This window comes from Chrysochloris asiatica, unplaced genomic scaffold (assembly GCF_000296735.1).
Source record: "Chrysochloris asiatica unplaced genomic scaffold, ChrAsi1.0 scaffold00193, whole genome shotgun sequence".
Taxonomy (NCBI): domain Eukaryota; kingdom Metazoa; phylum Chordata; class Mammalia; order Afrosoricida; family Chrysochloridae; genus Chrysochloris; species Chrysochloris asiatica.
The window spans coordinates 4,337,587-4,360,105 of NW_006408711.1; the positions used below are offsets into that span (position 1 = coordinate 4,337,587).

At 38.3% G+C, this 22,519-nt stretch overlaps 1 protein-coding gene across 2 annotated transcripts in view; it reads right to left on the reverse strand.

Moving 5' to 3' along the window:
* The window catches only part of PAM (peptidylglycine alpha-amidating monooxygenase), a 306,825-nt gene that overhangs the window by 237,406 nt on the left and 46,900 nt on the right, over window positions 1-22,519 (reverse strand). For both annotated transcript variants that reach the window (XM_006872314.1, XM_006872315.1), the window contains exon 3: window positions 11,214-11,271. In XM_006872314.1, the coding sequence (XP_006872376.1) occupies window positions 11,214-11,271 (58 nt within the window). The remainder of the gene's footprint in view (window positions 1-11,213; window positions 11,272-22,519) is intronic.

The following is a 22,519-nucleotide window of genomic DNA, read 5'->3' on the forward strand; positions in this document are numbered from 1 at the left end:
TTCAAAATCATGTTAACACAAACTGTGCCTTTTTTTCCCTCTCTCTTTCAAACTCATATATTTGTGGGATATAAAAATATACTAGGGTGAAGAAAAAATTATTGGCACTCTGGTTGTATTAAAATATTCTCCCACACCTACAGCTGATGACAGGACTGGGTGTGCATGTCAATTCTATCGAGTAAATGAGCGAAAGTGGATATGTGGCAAATCATTTGTAAATCAGCCATGTCTCTGCCTATGAAATAATTCACAACAGACTTGGGTTTAGAAAAGTTTGTGCGAGATGGGTACTGAAACAACTCACAGAAGAGCATAAACTGAAGCGTTTGGACATCTGCAAACAAAATTTGGACCGATACTTGAAGGAAGATAAAAGTTCATTTAAAAAAATAATTTCTGGTGACAAGACATAGATTCATCACTACGAATCTGAGAGTAAGTGGCAGAATATGGAATGGAAACATCCTCAAGTTAACCATCAGCTGGAAAGTTGATACCTAAAGTTTTCTGGAATTTTAAGAGCCAGTATTAGAACACTATCAGGAAAAAGGTCAGCAATCAACAGTGCTCATTACAGTGAGATGCTCACTGAAGAGCTTAAGCTTAAACTTCACATTGAATGCAGAGGACTGCTATCCAAGGGCATTGTGAATGACAATGTACATCCCCACACCTCTGCTCACACTGTTGACACTCTGTGTCACTTAGTTTTGAGGTGTTAAAGCATCTTCCCTATAGTAATCTTTTTCCATTGGACTTTCACCTGTTTGGTCCCCTGAAATCAGCCCTTCATGGATGAAGATTCACTTTTAATGAACAAGTGAAGGCAGTGGTGCATTTGTAGCTTGCAGCTTACCCTAAAACATTTTCAAATAAGGAATTATGAAAGTTTGTTGACAGATGGCCAAAGGATATTGAAAACCAAAGAGATGATATAGAAAAATGATATATTTATCTTTCCTAAAGGTTGGTTAAAACAAAGTCTATGGCCAGAGTGCAGATAATTTTTGACTCATTCTCATATATGTCTCACTCTTTGTCACATACCCATTCAGCCTACCATATTGTACTTTTAGAACAAGTGTAAAATTTTAATGTCATGTACTGAATCTGCAAATTGTTTTCTCATTCAAAGACTATATTGGGAACATTCCCACACTGTCATACAAATTGTACTTTGAAAACATGTAAAAATCTTGTTTCATGCACCTGAATGACAGAAACTGCACATTGTTTTCTTATTCACAGAATGTATTTATTATATTCTTGTTCTTATAAGAAACTCAAAGCATAATTTCGTAGGGGAGTGGTCACGAATCGGGCAGCTATCCCCAGGGTCAGCAGTTCGAAACTACCCCAGCTGTTCCATGGGAGAAAGCTGAGGCTTTCTGCTCGCATAAAGATTTACAGCCTCAGAAATCCTGTACAGGGTCGCTATGAGTCGGAACTGACTCCACAGCACATAATAACAACAAACTACTTTTATCTATTCTGTGCAGTTTGTCCCTTCAGCTACATAAAGTCAAAGCAGCATTGGGTTGCTGTTGTTAAAGTGCCATCAAGTTGGTACTGACTCATTGCAACCCTGGATAGGGTTTCCAAGGAGCAGATGGTGAGTTTGAACCATTGACTTTGAGGTTCAAAGCGACCTTGCAGGCCAGCGTATTAACCCACAGCGTCACACCAGTTGCTCCAAGAAGCATGTGGGAACCATGTCTGATCTTCGCTGGCTTCATAACGGGGAAAGAGAATCATACACCAAATCAGCCCAAGACCAATTCCTATGAATAGGAGGTCAGACATGCCTGTACCCTATAGCCTTCATTACCCTATTCAGATGCCAACCATCCCTTCCCACAGCTCTGTTTCACACTTGGGTTTGACAATCCATTACAATTCCCACACAGACCTCATAACAATACGCATGACTATAGGATTTATTAGGGATTTAAACAGGGTACAATTCAGGATCAAAACAACTCAGGATGCAACAGTTCTCCAGTCAGGAATGCCTCTTGTTTGCCATACTTCAGGCATACCACATTCTGGTCTTCATACTCTCAGCCCCGTGGCCCACATTCTCTGCCCTACTTAGGCAAGTATTACCAAGCTTCTTTTATCAGTACGCCCAAAAGGCGCATCCTGCAGGCAAGCCTGATTGTAGACACATAGCTTTACTCAAGTCCATGGGCCTAGATGCCTATAGCTGCTCCATGTTACCACATCTGTGACTGCCTCTGCTGTCGCTGCTTTTCTAGGTAGGGATGTCACCCTCCACTCTTGTTCTTCTTTCTCGGTGGTCTGGGATTGTCTGTTCCTGCTTCTGACGTGGCTCCTTCTAAACCTTGTTGTTGTTAAGTGTCATTGAGTCGGTTCTGACCCAAAGCGACCCTGCATAGGGTTTCCGAGGAGCAGCTGGTGAGCTTGAACCACCAGCCTTGCAGTTCAAACGGCTTTGCAGTCTGGCACATTAACCCACAGCACCACAAACTAACCAATCCCAGACTTAGAGTCCCTGTACATCTATCTGCATGGTTCCTACCCACTCACTTGGTGGAAATTATGAAGACTTTGGATAGAAAAGCCCTATCAAGCAAATTCAAGGTACCACAGGTGCCAGTGGTCGGCTACAACTCTAAGTGACCCTACATGGAGTTTCTAGGGAACCACTAGATTTGAACCTCTGTATTTGAAGTTGGCAGTCTAGTGCTTGTCCTATAGTGCCACGCCAGGACTTCAACAAATAAATAAAAGGACTTTGTGTAACAAGATGGAAAATGCCCCATGTAGTCAATACAAAGGTTTGTTTGTCACCAAAGTAAATGAAGTCAAAGGAGGTTTGTGTGTGTGCTTTGTGAAACAAAAGTGGAATGCTACAGACACATGCGATGAAATAACAGGACTGTTGGCAGTTTCTGGCATTTAAGTACATAATTCAACAGAATTTTACTTATTATCACAATTCTTTGTGATATAAGGATGGGAAAGTTCACTACACATTCAGTGAAAGATAAAACACAGTTGCTATGATTCAAATACATGAAAACAAGTTTTACATATTTTCAAAATACACTTTGACTTACAAAAAAGGGAAAGTCTTCCATACACTGTGTCAATGAGAAAGCAATAAACAATTTTTAAAAAAAGAAAAGACTGTCATTTACATATCAGAGGTTGTTAATGAGCCTTCCTTCAATCCTGATGGCATGCTCTTCATTCAAATAATCTAGAGTCTTCAATTATATGCTTAGCACACAGATTGAATAAGTATGGTAAAAGGATACAACCAAGGATTGTGGGCAGGTACTAAAAACTGTAAGGACACAAGGAAGTATTTCTCCTAGAACTACACCAAGAATCCAAAACTCCCTTCTCCTCAATTGTGAGAAAATAAAATGCTATACTTCAAAGCCATCCACTTGTGGCATCTGCATTAAAGAAGCACTAGGTGACTATGATGGAGTCCTGGTGTGGTATTGTGGGATAAGCACTGGTCTGTGAACCGAAGGTCAGTATTTCAAATTCACCAGCTGCTCCTCAGAAACCCTATACTGGGTTGTTATGAGTCAGAACTAACTCTAGGGCACTTAACAACAACAACAACAACAATAGGTAAATACTGTCTTTGCTGCTGTTGTTAAGTGCTATGGAGTGGATTTTGACCCCATAGTGTACCTGTATAGGGTTTCCTTGTTGTTGTTGTTAAGTGCCTTCGAGTCAGTTTGACCCATAGCGACCTTCTATAGGGTTTCCGAGAAGCAGCTGGTGAGCTTGAACTGCCGACCTTACAGTTCAAATGGCTTTCAGTCTGGCACATTAACCCACAGCGCCACACTAGGTGTCCTCAAATAAAATCCAACCCATAGAGACCCTGCGACCAGCAGAAGAAAACCCCACCCGGTACTGCACCATCCTCACAATTGTTGCTACACTTGAGCCCACTGTTGCTGCCACTGTGCCAATCCATCTTTTTCGCTGTCCCTCCACTTCACCAAGCATGATGTCCTTCTCCAGGGACCGGTCCCTCTTGACAACACGTCCTAAATATGAGAGATGAAGTCTGGTCATCCTGACCTCTAAGGGCCACTGGTTCTACTTCTTTCAGAACAGATTTGTTTGTTTTTCTGGCAGTCCATAGTACTTATAATATTTTTCTCGACACCGTAATGCAAATGCATGAATTCTTCTATGGTCTTCCTTATTTATTGTCCAACTCTCACATGTATATGAAGCTATTAAAAATATCATGGCTTGGGTCAGTGATGTTTTAGTACTCAAACTAACAACTTTGCTCTTGAACATTTTAAACTGGTCTTGTGAAGCAGATTTGCCTAATGTATTCATCGTTTGATTCCTTGACTGCTTTTTCCATGAGTGTTGATGGTGGAGCCAAGCAAAATGAAGTATTTGATCATTTTTTTTATCTCTGGTAGCATAGTGGTTACAAATTGGGTTGCAAACCTCAAGGTCAGCAGTTTGAAACTACCAGCTGTTACGTGGGAAAAAGATGAAGCTTTCTGCTCCGGTAAAGATTTACAGCCTCAGAAACTCTGTACAGGGTGGCTATGAGTGGGAACTGAGTCCACAGCACATAACCAACCAACCAACCAACCAATCTTTTATGTATTTATTATGATGTTATTTATCAGTCTATTGGTGAGGATTTTTGTTTTCTTTACATTAAGGTGTAGCCCATACCAAAGGCTGTGGTGTTTGATCTTCAACAGTAAATATTTTAACTCCTCCTTGTTTTCAGCAAACAAGGTTGTAACATCTGCATATCACACACAGGTGTTTAATGAGTCTTCCTCCAATCCTGAAGTCATCCAATCCTTCTTCACATAATCCAGTTTCTCAGACTATTTGCTCGGCATACAGATTGAATAAGCATGGTGAAAGAATACAACGTGGTACAAACATTTCCTGATTTTAAACCAGTTGTGGTCCCTTGTTCTGTTAGAATGACTGCCTCTTAGTCTATGTATGGGTAACTAAGATACTCTATCTTCCTTATTTTTGGTATGGTGATGTAGGATAAGCTCTGGACTACTAATAAAAAAATCAGCAGTTCAAACTCACCAATAACTCAGTGGCAGAAAGATGAGACTGTTTGCTCTTGTAACTATATGCAGTCCAGGAACTCCTATGTAGGATTGCTATGAATTAGAACTCACTTGATAGCAGTGAGCTTGTTTTGTTGGAACACATTCTCTAACCATTTCCTTGTTGTTGTTGTTGTTGGTGTTAAGTGCCTTTGAGTCATTTCTGTATAGGGTTTTCAAGGAGCGACTGGTGACTTTGAACCACTGACCTTACAGCCCAGTGCTTTATCCCAAAGTGCCACTCCAGGACTCCCTTAGAAAAGTTAAAGTGGAGGAAGACTAAAGGAAAAGAACTCAGGTTTGAAAGTTTTTATTTTACTCTTGGTTGATTATAATTTTAGGTAGTAAAGAGTAATAGGATGGATATGACATTTTCAGCAGTTTTGAAGATACTGCTTCCTTATCTACTAGTTTTCAGTCTTGCTTTAATTAAATTTCAGATCACTGTGATTTGTAATCCTTTGTATATTAATTTTTCTCACTGTAAACTTAAGGGTTTTCTTTTTTTCCTAGATTGCATTGAATTGCCTCATAATGTGGATATAGGAACTTTGCATACTGCCAGACCCTGGTCTTTAAAATCATCTTATCTCGTGACCCATTTTAATCACACTATTTTGAGGTGTGGCATTGCAGGTTAATGTACTGGACTGCTAGGTTGGTTTGAACCACAAGGTCAGCAGTTCAAGCTCACCAACTACTCCTCAGTAACCCTATACAGGGTCTCTATGAGTCAGAACTGACTCAATGGTACCTAAGAACAACAACAATCTCATGAACCAAATAAGATCAAAATTAGGCTGTTCCTACAGTTTTATAAGCATCCCAACATTACCTGAACATGCACTTTGTTTAGGAAAAGTCAATTTGGAAATATTCATATCTAACTGTGTACTTCGGTATTAGACACTGTTCTACAGTCAAGAGAGTTGCCCTAGAAAATGAAAATGAATGACTCATATGATTAATTTAATCTATTTCTAAATCCAATGGTTTCTATCTCATTTGTACAGTGCAATTTGATGGATAGGGACCTGCCATCATTCACTAAGGAAAAGACACATTTATTTACTGGTCACCCATGTGAAGGAAAACAAGTGGATAAAGATGACAGTCAAATTTTTTGGTTGAGTGGGCTCCTGTCAGAGTCAATTGCTCTGAGTGTCTGTAAAACACATTATAGACAGTACCACAGTTCAGTGGTCAGATGCAGATTTTATCATAGTTTCATCCATTCCAATTGTGTGATTTCTTATTAAAACAATAAATAAAAGCAAAGCTCTTGGGAAGGCTACAGTTTCATTCAAAATATAAAAATTGTACTTACCTTCATTATAGCATTTCCCAAAACACCCACTTTAATTTATACTAAGTAATTCAATAAAGTTATATAGACACCTCATATATGTTGTATGCTCATATATAAATTCAACAGGCATATACATATGGTAATTCCATAACAACTGTGATAGTATTGCTTCAAAATTAAGCTGTGTTTATCTAAAATGGGTTACATAAATAGTCACACAAACAAAAAGTCTAAACTATAAATTATTCAAATGCAATTCTGACTTTCAACACCATCAAGAGAGTTTGCCTTAGCCCTAATAACCATCTAAATTGGTCTCTGCCTTTTGTGATTTTCTTCAGAAATTTGAAAAAGAAAAAAAGAAAGGCTTTTCATATGATGTAGCATTTGCATTTTTGTTTCTAGAGTTTTTCCAGGTTATGATTGCTTTGAACTCATATCATAATTCATATGCTCAATGTCAAGGCTAATAATTGGCAAATAGCAGAATGCTTAAAAAGCTTGCTCAATTAATTAAAATGTATTTTTTCATGATAAAATATTATTCCTTATATATCAAGACCAAGAATATAAAGTAATAAGGCAAACTGCCTACTATTAGAAATGCTCTTCAGAAAATGGCCGAACAAGACACCTTATAAGTGTTTATTTATGCATTCAGTAAACATTTATCACATCCCCACCAAATTTTGTGAGATAGTTCCTGTTGGCATTCAAAAACTGAAAAAGCACAGATAATGACAGCAAAAGGTATAAAATGATAAATTTCTTAAGAATGAAAAAAGTATTATGAATCATTAGAAGTTCTTGTTTTCTAACCATATCTAACTTAAGATAAGGCAGCCTGACATGCAGGATTTGGGAATAGCCTCAAAAAAGTAAAAGTTTCATTCTACATGTATGTCATCAGATTTCTTAGCATGGAAAAGCCTTGGAAAGTCAACAAGCAACACTTTGACTCTTGGAATTCAGAAAAACTACGTGTGATAAACTCTGCCATTATATAATCTATATATCCAACACCTTTCCCTTCTCGCTATCATTAAGTCTCCATGTGTGCTGGGATTTCCTTTGGAAGATGGTTTGATGTTGACTTATTCATTTAGGCAGAAATGACCAGACCATTCCCAGTAGGAAATGAAGGTAAGAGATGAAAGAATATTTTTATTTGTTGTAAGGAAGACAATGATGTGTTTTCACTATATTTCAGTTCTTTTATCCATTTGCTAACTTCTTCCATTTATTCCCTTGTATCACTACCCCTATATCCATATCTGTTATAATTTAAACAACAAAAAATTGGGTGGAAATATAGCTTGTAAACAGTCTGCATATGTCTCATAACTTCTCTGACCACCTATCCTTAAAATATGCTTAGCTAACAGAGAAAAAGAGGAAGACCTCCATCGAGATGGATTGGCAAAGTGGCAGCATCAATGGGCTCAAGCGTGGCAACAATTGTGAGGTTGCCCAGGATCGGACAGTGTTTCATTACGTTGTGCATAAGGGTTGCTAGAGTTGGTACTGACTTGATGGACAACAACAAACAATAAGTGTCTTGGAGTCCTGTTGTGGCGCTATGGCCTAATGCGCTGGACTGAGAAGACAGTTTGAACAGCAAAGTCGGTTGCTATGGGTTAGAAGCAACTGGAGGTACTTAACAACAGTATCAGTGTCTTAAAGTGCCTGAAAGACCCTTAGTAAATGATGGTTGCTGGTGATGATGGTGGTGGTCTGATCACATAAGAATGGTCCCATACAAATTATTGTTCTAGGGGAACTGATTTAATAGACACAGATATCCCTGTTACTGTTTCTTGACTTATAAATGGAACAACCTAAATGGCTGCTCAAAAAATTAAATGATACATTTAAAATATTTCTTACCTATCTCCTTAAATAAATGATTGCCTGGTATTTCTCTCTGATTTTCCAATTCTAATGTTGTTATTATGTGCCGTGGAGTCGATTACGACTCATATCAACCCTGCATAGGATTTCTGAGGCTGTAAATATTTACAGGAGCAGAAAGCTTCATCTTTCTCCCATGGAACAGCTGTTAGTTTCGAACTGCTGACTGTGGTATTAGCAGCCCGACTCAAAAACACTACACTACCAGAGTACCATAACCTCATATGGATGTGAAAGCTGGACAGTGAATAAGGAAGATCGTAGAAGAATTGATGCCTTTGAGTTGTGGTGCTGGAGGAGAATACTGAAAGTGCCATGGACTGCCAAAAGAACTAATAGATCTGTTTTGGAAGAAGTGCAACCAGAGTGCTCCTTGGAGGCCAAGATGGCTAAGCTCCGTCTCTCCTACTTTGGACACATTGTCTGGAGAGAACAGTCGCTGGAGAAGGATGTCATGCTGGGTAAAGTGGAGGGTCAGAGAAAAAGAGGAAGACCCCCAACGAGATGGATCATCAGCCAAGTGGCAACATTGATGGCGTCAAGTGTGGCAGCGGTAGTGAGGTTGGCCCAGGATCAGACATTGTTTCGTTCTGCTGTGCTATGAGTCGGTTCCGATTCGATGGCACCTGACAACAACTAGAGTGCCAGTACCTAAATTGCTGTGATTGTTGGATTATGCATATTATGGTAAGTAAAACCATTGGTGGATATTACATAAAGAATCACACTAAAGATGAAATAAATCTTCTTTTTAACAAGTAAAATAAACTTAAATATTCATACAATCCTCCTAGTTATCAAATAAAGAGTACTGAACGTAGTTACAAGTCTTAGAACATTTAAGGATCCTAGAGTTTTCACAATATCTCCAAATAAAGGCGGAAAACAATAATAAAACCTAGGGGGTTTCAAAAAGTTCATAGAAAAATTAAATCGAAAGAAAAACAAATTTCTTGTGAACTTTTTGAAGTCCCCTTGTAATAATAAAACATAAAAAATAATAACTTGAAGCACAACACTTTATAACAATTATGGTATCTGGAACAGTTTACTCTTAAGACTCTTAAGAAAATGAAGAAACATTTTAGCTCTGTCATTCTAATATTGCCCTTTAAACATTTCCTGTGATTTGTTTTTTAACTAAATAAAATCACTGTACTTTTCAATTTTAAATTATGAAAAAGAAAATATACTAGGAGAACAATAACACATTTCAGGATATGTTTATACATTTATAGTCCTTGAAGTCACTAGCTTTAAAATCACATACTATCATCAGTCACCAGAAATAAACTAATAAATACTAAGGTAAGACCCATAACACTGCTATCTGTTGTAAAATAAGACAACCATAATCATACAAGTATTCAGAGTAAAGTGTGAAAATTAAACCTATGAATTTGGGCAAATAAATTATAAAATTAGTATGGAAAAAAATTCATGTAAACCTCCCTTTTATGAGTAAATGCTAATTATATTTTTCCAAACTTACATAAGTTACCAAACATGTGGATATGAAATTGAAGAAAATTTAAAATGTTTTAATTATGAATTTATATTCTACTTTATGTTTGGTGTTACTCAGACCATTACAGTTAGGAGCTTAAATTATTTTCCACTCAATATCTGGAAGTACTATCCTTTCTGATTTTTTTTCTTGGTAATGTTCCCCAAAATTATACAAAATAACAATCAAGCAGCACTCAACTTTCCAAGCTCTGACTTTCTTCATTGTTTGGAAGTAACCAGGGGTACAAATTTATCAAAGAAGTGTTGTTATAGGTTGTATTTGTTGTTGTGATTACCACCAAAGTGGGCGGAAAAATAAATGTGCATTGTTCTGGCTTTGCAAGCCTATAATGTGCATTCCTGTGGGGAACACCTCATGAAAATTCATCCTCAGATTGCCCCAAGGCTACAGTACACATTTTACAATTCACATAATAGCCATTTCAGACAGCCTGCTTGAAGATTAGTTTCTAGGGACTAAAATACAAGTCTCATTACCATCCCCTTCTCTCCAAAATCAACAACTCAAATGAGGAAAGTGAAGTGGAAAAAACCAAATCCATGAATAAGTTGCCAATCACAGCTCTTCCCTAAACAGTTAAAACTTTGTCATAAGGGATGTTTAATTTAAAACCTAGATGGAAACAGATGGTGCAGTGTCACTTTTCTTATCTGATTTAAAGGCACAGTTGAGGTTGTTGTTAAGTGCCTTGGAGTAATCTCTGACTCATAGTAAGCCTGGATAGAATTTCCAAGGAGTGACTGGTGCGTTTGAACTGTCAACCTGTGGTTAGCAGGCCGGTGCTTATCCCACAATGCCACACTCCAGTTGATATAGGTCCCGTCATTCTTCTAATTCTGTAATATGAATAAGAGGGTCTACCTTCCTTCCTTCTGTCCCTCCTCCCTTCTTCCCTTTCTTTTTTAGTCTCTATCTACTTCTTTCTTATCCACCTACCAGTCTGACAGGTAAAATCTTAACTTTCTCCAATGTTGATGCTAAGTGTAGCTAATTTATACTATGAACCAGCAGGTAAATAAACAGTCTGTTGAGCAGAGCAGAATTAAGCATCCAGCCACAGAGAGAAAGCCAGTATTATACAAATGGGACAACAAACAAATCATTGGCAGCCATCAATATCTGCATTCAACTGCTTAACTATTATTACGCATGAATCTCTGCAGAAACAGTTTGCAATCTTGTCTCTCAGTGGCTCTCTCTAGTTTGCTTTTGCATTAGGTATGATAAATGTATTTGAGAAACTCAGAGTACAAGATTAATAAGCTCATAACCATCAAAAAGAACATTTTATTGATTTAAAATAGCTGCCCTCCCTTAACTAACCCCCGTCCATCAATGCCATCCAATGAATACTTACTCACGAAGGCTTCCTCATCTGTGGGCAAACGTAATGACATGCAGAAGTACGAATCAGACTGAAAAGAGAAAGGGACAAAATCAGAATTAAACCATTGTTAGTGTTGCTGCTGTTGCTTACTGTTGTCAAGTTGGCTCCAACCTCTAGAGACCCTGTATAAGGTTTCTGAGGAGCAGCTTGAACCGCCGACCTTGCAATTCAAACCAACTTTGCAGTCCTGCGCATTAACCCATAGTGCCACATTAAGACTCCATTATTAGTATAGAAAAGATCACTGCTATTGTTAATTGCCGAGGAGTCGGTTCAGACTCATAGAGACTGTGTATAGGGTTTCCCAGGAGCAGGTGGTGGGTTTGAACTGTGATTAGTAGCCCAGAGCTGATCCTATAATAACCTTGTGATTAGTAGCCCAGAGCTGATCCTATAATAACCATTAAAAACATGATCTGTCATTGAGAAAGAACTACAGGTCCAGTGGGCTGAGTGGTTGCTGAACAGAAGGACGAACCCTAGGCATTTTTCTAACGACCCTTTCCTAAATGACTTCAGAACTGATGCTTTTGAGTTATGGTGTTGGAGGAGAATATTGAAAGTGCTATGGGTTGCCAAAAGAACCAATAGATCCATTTTGGAAGAAGTGCAGCCAGAGTGCTCCTTGGAGGCCAACATGGCCAAACTCTGTCTCTATATTCGGGACATATTGTCAGGAGAGATCAGTCGCTGAAGAAGGATATCATGTTTGGTAAGGTGGAGGGTCACAGAAAAAGAGGAAGACCCCCAACGAGATAGATTAGCCAACTGGCAGCATCGATGGACTCAAGCGTGGCAAAAGTAGTGAGGCTGGCCCAGGATCTGGCAGTGTTTTGTTCTGCTGTGCATAAGGTCGCTATGGGTTGGTACCAACTCGATGGCACCTAGCAATAACAATCATTAGTGATATTTCTTGTATTACCAGAGTTCAAAGACAACCTTGTAGGTATTTATAGTCCTGGTGTGGTGCTGTGAGCTAATGCGTCAGACTGCAAATTCATTTAAACTGGAAGGTAGGTGGTTCAAGCTCACCAGCTGCTCCTTGGAAACCCTATACAGGGTCGCTTTGGGTCAGAACCGACTCGACAGCATTTAACAACAACATACAAAAGTAGGCAGAATAGTTTAATGTGTTTGATTTCAAAATGGTAGAAGTTTGCTTTTTGCAAACTGCATATTGATTTTTTAAAATCACCTTCAGCTGTCCCAAATATTTATCAGAGAAGTATGATGAACAAAAGTTGGTTATGAAATATAATATTTGGTTGCTGTACTCTTGTTTTAAAAATCTTTATACAGTTCTTTGAAAAAAATCAACATTAATTCAGTTATTCTTTCTTTTCCATTTATTGGTCTCTTATCTAAATGGAAGTTTTTTCACTATCAAATATAGTAACATTAAGAACTTTTAGTGATAAAAAATGACAATTTAACGAGAATGGACTTCTGGTGATCTATGCACTCTCTTTCCTTAATGGAAATCCATATGCAGTGAAGTATGTGCTATGGTTGCTAATATGCCCAATATAAATACAGGCTGCATTCATTTAATAATTTATACTGCATGGATTATAACTTCACAGAGCTGGAATCAAGAGTGCCCAACAACACAAAACGAGACCATTTGGATTTCCCTTAATCTAACGGTTAGCACTTAAAAATTGTGAAATTTGTACCTCTGTTCTTACTTTTATGTTAAAAACAAGGAAAATCAGATATACCATTTGAAATTATGGTATATACCATTGATAAATTATAAGAATGTGATTCTGGCTTAGAAATGTTGTTATGCGTCATTTTTGTTTTTTCTCCCTCATTAGAGTAGAGCTTTGTTTCTTTTAAGAAGCTTTAATTATTTAAGTTCACATTTACTTTGCTAATGAGGAAATGTGGTAGGGAATGTTGAGGACCACACAGTAAGGGAGTTTAAGACAAAAAATGCCAGAGAAATGAATTTTATATCCAAAACCAATGAATAAATAGGCAAATTAATACTTTAAAATCTTATAATTATGCACAAGATTGCTCATAAATATTTTTAATCTGTCAGTTACTACTGTTAAAAAACATACTTATGCTTTTCTAACACACAAAATAAGCTCAAATCCTTCCTACTTGATCATCCTGAAATACCTGTAGTTTAAGACTGAAAGCTATTCAGTGGCTACACAATGGTTATGCTCTTAGTTATTAGCCTAAGTTTAAAGGTTCAATCCCACTATGTGATCCACTGGATAGAAGAGCTTGTGGTCAGCCCACATTATGATTTATAGCATAGGAAAGCTTTGGGGGTAGGTTCTACTCTGTCTGTCCTACAGGGTTACTCTGAATTGTAACAACTTGACAACAAATCACCACAACATAGATGATACTGCTACTACTATTACTGCTATTGCTGTTGTCAGTTGCTGTCGAGTTGGTTTTGATTCATAATGACACTATACACAATAGAAGGAAATGATGCTTGGTCCGGTGCCATCCTCACAATAGTTGTTATGTTTGAGCTCACTGCTGCTGCAAGTGTGCCAATCCATCTAATTGGGAGACTTTCTCTTTTACGCTGATCCTTCACTTTACCAAGCATGATGTCCCTCTCCAGGGACTGGTCCCTGCTGATAGTACATCCATAGCAGGAGAGATGAAATCGCTAATGGGCATTCTGACTGTACTTCTTCCAACACAGATTTGTTTGTTCTAGCAGTTCATGGTACTTTAAATATTTGTCTTCAACAGCGTAACAAATTCTTCTATGGTTTTCCTTATTTACTATCCAAGTTCCACATGAATATGAGGATATTGAAAACATTATGGCTTGGTCAGGCCTCAAACTGACATCTTTCCTCTTGAACATTTTCAAGAGGTCTTGTGAAACAGATCTGCCTAGTGCAATATACCATTTGATTTCTTGACTTCTGTGATCATGAGTGTTGATAGTGGATCCAAGCAAAATGAAGTCTTTGCTAACTTCTTCTTATTCCATTTATCGTGATGTCATTTATTGGTACAGTAGTGAGGATTTTTGTTTTCTTTACATTGAGGTGAAACCTATACCAAAGGCTATGGTCTTCAAACTTCATCAGTAAATATTTTAAGTCCTCTTCACTTTCAGCAAGTAAGTTTGTATTATCTGCATATCACAGGCTGTTAATGAGTCTTCCTCAAATTCGGATGCCACACTCTCCTTCATATAATCCAACTTTTCAGTTTATTTGCAAAGCATACAGATTGAATATGTATGGTAAAAGAACCACATACCTTTGGCACACACATTTCTTTATTATGTCATTCAGTGTCACCTTGTTCTGTTCAAACACTGCCTGTTGGTTCTTGTACAGGTTCCTCATGAGCACAATAAAGTTTTCTGGGATAACAACTCTTCACAATATTATTCATAGCTTGTCATGATCCACACAGTCGAAAACCTTTGCACAGTCAATAAGGCACAAGTAAACTGATGTGATGCTGTAGGAAAAGCACAGAACCACATGGCCGGTTTGAACTGCAAAGCAGGTGGTTCAAACTCACCAGTTGCTCCTCAGAAAACCTATACTTGGTTGCTAGGAGTCAGAACCGACTCAATGGCACTTAACAACAACAACCAAAAAACATTTTTCAGGTATTCTCTGCTTTCAGCCAAGATCCATCTGACATCAGCAGTGATACCTCTTTAACCATCCTTGTTTGAATCCAACTTGAACCTCTGGCAATGTACTATTGCAGCCGTTTTTGAGTTACCTTGAGTAAAACTTTACTTGCATGTGATACTAAAGATATATATATATAATACATATACAATATACATATACATATATAATACATATACATATATAATACATATACAAACATATATAATATGTATATGTTGTTTTTGTTAGGTGCCATCGAGTTGGTACCGACTCACAGTGCACAGCAGAATGAAACACTGCCTGATCCTGGGCCAACCTCATTATCATTGTCACTCTTGAGCACACTGATGCTGTCACTTTGACAATCCATCTCGCTGGGGGTCTTCCTGTTTTTCTCTGACCTTCTACTCTACCAAACATGATACCCCTCTCCAGTGACTGGTCCCTCCTGACAATATGTCTGAAATATGAGAGATGAAGTTTGGCTAGCCTGGCCTCCAGGAGCACTCTGGCTGCATTTCTTCCAACATAGTTCTGTTGGTTCTTTTGGCAGCCCACGGCACTTTCAATATTCTCCTCCAACACCATAACACAAAAGCATCAATTCTTCTATGGTCTTCCTTATTCACTGTCCAGCTTTTGCATGCATATGAGGTTACTGAAAATACCATGGCTTGGGTCAGGCACACCTTAGTCTTCAAGCTGACATCTTTGCTCTTCAACACTTTAAAAAGGTCTTGTGAAGCAGATTTGCCTAATGCAATACGTCATTTGACTTCTTGACTGCTGCTTCCATGAGCGTTGCTAGTTGATCCAAGAAGAATGAAGTCCTTGACAACTTCAATCTTTTCTCTGCTGATAAGAATGTTGTTTATTGGTCCAGCGGTGAGGATGTTTTTCTTTACATTGAGATGCAATCCATACCAATGTGCTCTTTGATCTTCATCAGTAAATGTTTTAAGTCCTCTTCACTTTCAGCAAGCAAGGTTGTATCATCTGCATATCGCAGGTCGTTAATGAGTCTTCCTTCAAAATCCTGATATAATGTTTTTCTTTATATAATTTGTGTGATCACAAATTATTAGTCTTAAAATCTCAAACTGACTGATACTTGTCATATGGAATTTAAATTAAGGTAACTATCTAGTCTTGGTGACTTCTATAGTAATTAACCTGTATTGAAGAAACAATATTTGTAATCACCTAAATAATCACTCTTTCTCTGCTTTGTAATGAGCTCATAATAATGTGATAAAGGCCATTGTCCACTCCACTTATTATTGCATATGTTTTTGTTAAATGCCTGGAGTCCTGGTGCGAAGCTATAAGATAAGCACTGTACTGTTAACAAGGTTGGCAGTTTAAACATATCAGCTGCTCCTTGGAAATCCTATGCAGAGTTGCTCAGAGTAGGAACAAACTGGATGGCACTTAGTAACAACACTACCACCAATTAGCATGTAAAAAGAAGAGCATTCTTTGTACCTCCTACTACATTCTAGAAGCTTCTAGTCCAAGTTTTTTCCCCATGATAACACTGCCAGGTTGTTGTTGTTAAGTGCTGTTGAGTCAATTCTGACCCATGTTGTTTGTTGTTGTCTTGTGCTGTGGAGTCGGTTCTGACTCATAGTGACCCTGTACAGGGTTTCCGAGGCTGTAAATCTTTACGAGAGCAGAAAGCCTCATCTTTCTCCTGCGGAACAGCTGGTAGTTTCAAACTGCTGACCCTGAGGTTAGCAGCCCAATTCATAACGACTATGCTACTGGAGCTCCTTTTCTGACCCATAGGGACCCTGTATAGAGTTTCCGAGGAGTTGCTGGTGAGCTTGAACAGCCAACCTTGCAGTTCAAAAGGCTTTACAGTCTGGCTCATTAACCCATAGCTCAACAGCAGGACTCCAACACTGACAGGTAGTAGGTATTAAAGAGTTTATGTTAAAAACAGAGAAACTGAGTAGATAAGTAAAATATCTGAGGTTAAACATTAAATCTAAGACTTCATGAATTTGAATTAGAACCCAATTCACTAAGCCCTTCCCTTTCCATTATGGAAAGGTAATTATTAAACGGTTATCTTTCAACCCTCTGAAATATTTAAAAATCAAAAGTTAATCAGTTCTTAGACACAGTTTTTTCAGACCTGATTAATGGGAGAAATAAAGGATTCAAAGATATAAAATTTAATATATAATCTGAGTCCCAGTTCCCTAAATATTCAGTGGTACCTGAGAAAATTTTCATGAAAGCTTCGTGACAAGTTGAAATAAACTAAACAAGATCCACAGTTATTTAATGTTGGTCACTATTTTGTTTCTGCAAAGTAAAGCTATTTGAAAACATACATAAGTCATATCAATGCTTCTCTCTAACACATTCTGAAAGCAAAGAACAGTACTGTATTAACCATTATGATTGTCTTTTTGTCCGAATACACTGTTCTAGAAGGATGTTTCTATAATTCAACCCAAGGTACCTTTCACAATTTTCCATATATCATCATCTCAAATCCTCTTTTTCCCTCTGTGGGAAGAACACTGAATCTGAGCTTGGAGTCAGGGGACTGTCTGTAAAATACTAAGGATTCAAATTGCTAACACAAGGCTCAGATACACAAAAAGAGAGAAATAAGTCTCCTAGTTCTATCTGCATTGGTATATCAGCCAAATTTGAATCAAGAGGGATATGATATTGCTGATGCTTCTTTACTACTGCTATTGGGAACTATCCATGATAATCATACTTCCAGACGAAAGAAAATGTGTTAGAAATGGAAAAAAAGAGGACGCCCTCTTACTAAAACTTCTATGATGCTCTATTATAACCCTTTTAAACCAAGAGTTTTCATGTATATAAGTGTTCAATGACATCCTTGTTTTCACTATTTAAGAAAACAAACTTCTTATGATTTTTCAAATTGCCAACTAAAACCAAACCAATTGCCACTGAGTAGATTTTTACTCATAGCAAGTCTATAGGACAGAGCAGAAATGGTTCCATGGGATTTCTGAGTCTGTAAATCTTTATGGAAGTAGACTGTCTCATTTTTCTCCTATGGAGCGCTGGTGAGTTTATACCACAAACCTTTTGGTTGACAGTGTACCACTTAACCCATGCACTATCAAGACTTCTTGAGATGCAGTGATTTCTATGGACTAGACAGTTAACAACTCCTTATTTAAATCAAAATGTGACAAAAAAAAAACCCCACTGGTATGCTATTACATGTGAAAATTTTCATATAAAAACAATAATTTAGTTATGGAAAATCAGTGGTACCATTCAAATACTAGTGTTGAGCACTGTGATTTAATCCTGATTGGATAATATTCTCATAGTCTGTTTATTATGCAGGGTTAGAGAATAATCCATAGACTACATTCCTTTTTGTTTTTAATGTTTTTTTGTGAATTATGTGATAGTTTACATGGGACAACATTAGCTTTACATTCATCATATCGTATATTGTCTCATTGCCATGGTTACAATCCCTCCATGCATCATCAACCAACCAAAGTGTATACCTTGCAAGCCTGCCCCTCTGTCGTCAGCACACAGCCCCTCTCCTTCACTGGGTCTAGAGTCCCCATCCACTCCATCTCTCCACGTCATCGTCTTTGACTCCATCTCTGGCATCACTGTTTCTCTAGGTAGGGGCCTGTACTCTGCTTTTCTCCCTTGATGGTCCCAGGATCCTTTGCTCCTGGACTGCAAAGTCAACCACTCCCCTCCTTTTGCTACAAAATGTCTAACTTTACATTTCTAACCCTCACAGTCAGTCCTGATAGCAACTGTTCACTATTGTACCACAAGAGTCCTACCACCATCTCCTTTCATTAGACCCATCCAGACAGATTGGATACTACTCAGAAGAGAATCTAGCTTCTTCCTCACCCTCTAAAGAGCACATTTTTTAAGGAGGCTATTCAATGGAGTGATACAAATAGTTGTACAAATACACAGTATGATCTACTTTACCTGAATAAGAACCTCTTGTTTCTGTGGTTACTTGTAAACTGGCTATTCTCAGTAAATAGACTATATCTCCATAGAGATATCATTATTATGTTTCTTGTAATGTATCATAGTCTATGGTAACTTCTTTTTTTTTAAAAAAATGTTTTATTGTTATTATGTAATAGTTTACATGGGAGAACATTAGTTTTACATTCATCCTATATATCGTTTCATTGCCATGGTTACAATCTCCTCCATGTATCATCAACCTCCATGTATCATCAACCAACCAAAGAAAATACCCTACAAGACTGCCCACCCCCACCACCCCCCGGTCGTCAGCACACAGCCGCTCTTCCTCTCTGTGTCTAAAGTCCCCAGCTGCTCCATCTCTCCACGTTATCGTCTCTGCCTCCATCTCAGGCATCACTGCTTCTCTGGGTAGGGTCGGCTCTCTGCTCTTCTCCCTTGATGGTCCCAGGGACCTCCGCTCCTACACTGCAAAGTTAATCACTCCCTTTACATTTTACATAAATAAAACGTTTACCTTTACATTTCCAACCCTCACAATCAGTCCTGACAACAATTATTTACTATTGTATCATAAGAGACCTATCCTCATCTCCTTTCATCATCCCTACCTAGACAGGTTGGATACTACTCAGTGGAGATTCTACCTTCTTCCACTCCCTCTGGATCTAGGTTCCCTCTTGAAAGCTTGTAAGCCAGTCACTTCTTGCCTTTGTAGCACCCCCCACCCCCGCTCCCACTTTGGGTAGCCAATGTCCAAGTTGGCCATCCGTATGGAGAAGGTGGGAATGAATGATCCTTGCTGTAAGGATTTGTTCCCTCTTTTGAGCTACTGCATCCATAGGTGTAGGTCAAGTTCATCAAATTGTATCAGATTACTCTTTTTTTTCCTCTTCTTCTTCTAGTTGAGCTCTGATCATCCAGTCATTGAAGCCAGGTGAAGTGGGTATTATCTGCAAGTGTGGGTGTTCTTGTGCATATGACCTCTCTTCTTATCAGCTGGACACTTCACTCTCCACTCTAGTCCTCTGTGGCTATGTCACTGACTGTGGGCCCCAGAGTCCCCAGGTCTTGCCAACCAGGTCTCCACCCGGGTTCACAGGAGTCTATTGAACGTTGTAGGGCTTAGCTTGCTGCTTCATTACTGTTTTTCCCTCACTTCCCCTTATTGGTGATGAACGTGGTCACCAATCAGAGCATGTATTCCCATTGAGTCTTAGGGGGGTTTGCTCTGAGGGGACCCAACCACTTGTCTTGATGTCTCCTGGGTGAGCAACTTGCTTGTTCTTGTAGTAATCAGTCAGTCTGCCTGTATTGTTTGTATTTTTCCTGTCAGTCGTTCTTTCGAGAAATATCATCAGTTCTTCTAACCACTCCAGGTTTGTCTGCCCATTCTTTTAAGTGGAAATTTCCCACTTCTGAAGATTCTGGATGCTGTTCAGGATTCCACCTATAGTCTTACGCAATGCAGAAGCTCCTCAGGAAGCCACCTTTACTGGGCACGTTGTAGCCCCATTTTAGTTATTCCAATCCATTATAGGCAGAAAATGGGCTTACAAGCTTTCTATGGTGATATTTCTGGCTATTCCTTTCTCTCCCCCTCAAGTGTCTATTTTATAATATAATACAAGGAAAATCATGATTCAAAAGACAGAGTCTATGGTAACTTTTATCAGTAATAACCTGTGAAATAACCAGAACCAGTAGATATATCTTTTGTGGCAATTAAAAATTTACACATTAGAATAATTGTTAGAAAGTAAGCAGTAAATTCTATACTAACTCCAGATAATTGAGATTTAAAAATCAAAGCCAGACAATCTTTAAAGGTCTATAAAGCTTTATATTTTCACACAGTACTCAGTTCAGGTCTAAATTATTCAAGTTCTGCAAAAGCCTAGTAGAAATATCAGGGAATGAGAATGGTACTGCTAGTCCAAAAAGGGAGCAGTATGGAACATGATTAGGTCTCTTCTACAAAATGTTGGTTTAGAGAAGAAGACTGCAATTGAAAAGTTATTTTTCAGAGTTTTCTTAAAAGTCAGCGAGGTAAGAGAATCAAATTGTTTTCTCTTAAAGTGACTGTAATACACATATAATAACCTTATGATTCTAGGTGGCATTTGTACTCTCAATCACATCTACTATAGAAGGATATTAGAGGCTGATATTCATGTGTTCCATAAATTCACTGGGCTAATTGTTTCCATGTGTTTTCAATGTTCTTCATTACTTTTTCTAGATAGGGAGAGACCAACAGTTGCACTGTAGAAGGCTATTCACAAGCTCTGAAGGCCACGGTCACTACTCACCAAAATATGATGTAGAGCACTGTCTTTGTGGACTATGTTATGCCAATTGAACTTGGGGTCCCTGCTACCATGGTCCTGAACACTCAGAGCCTTGACTCATTTCCTCAAGGTGTTTGGTTATATCTGAGAAGTTTTCATATTTTTCACCCCCTATATGCTCTGGTAGCGTAGTGGTTATGAATCGGGCTGTGAACCTTAAGGTCAGCAGTTCGAAACTACCAGCCGCTCCGCAGGAGAAAGATGAGGCTTTCTACTCCTGTAAAGATTTACACCCTCGGAAACCCTGTACAGGGTCGCTATGGGTCAGAACTGACTCGACAGCACTTAACAACAACAACATATGCTCCTTGGAATGGAAACAACTCGACAGCATTAAACAACATCAGTGCTCCACTACATTCATGGATATATTTGTAGCACAAGGAATACACTTTTAGATATATCTTGTCAAACTGTATAATTTAGCATATATTATGGATAAGCTGTAAATCACAAGGTTGGTGGTTTAAATCCACGAGCTGCTCCTCAGAACCCCTATCTAGGATTGCTATGAGTCGGAACTAACTTGATAGCATTTAACAACATTCTCACTGTCCTGCCTACACCCCTTCAGACTGTGCATGTATACATGCATCTACTCATGTTGTTGTTGTTATGTGCCATTGAGTCAGTTTCAACTGATACACAACAGAATTAAACACTGCCCAATTCTGTGCCTCCTCACTGTTGTCATTATGTTTGAGCTTATTCTTGCTTGATTTTGTCAGTAAATCTTGTTGGGGGTCTTCTTCATTTTCAAAGCATGATGTCCTTCCTGATAACATCCCCAAAGTATGAGAAAGAAAGTCTCACCATCCTAGTTGTAAGTAGTATTCTGGCTGTACTTCCAAGATAGATTTGTACGTTCTGCCGACAATCCATGGTACTTTAAGGATTCTCTAACACCACAACTCAAGTGCATGGATCCTTGTATGGTCCTGCTTATTCACTGTCCAATTTTCACAGGTATATGAGGAAAATGAAAATAACAAAGTTGAGTCCACTATAGGCCTGAAAGTGACATTTTTGCTCTTTAACACTTAAAAGAGGTCTTGTGAAGCAAATTTGTCTAATACAATATGTCATTTGATTTCTTGATTGCTGCTTCCATGAATGTTAATTATAGATCCAGCAAAATGAAATATATGACAACTTTAATATTTCTTCATTTATCATGATATTTTATATTGGAAGGAGCTCTGGTAGCGTAGTGGTTACGAATCGGGCTGCGAACCTTAAGGTCAGCGGTTTGAAACTACCAGCCGCTCCACGGGAGAAAGATGAGGCTTTCTACTCCCGTAAAGATTTACACCCT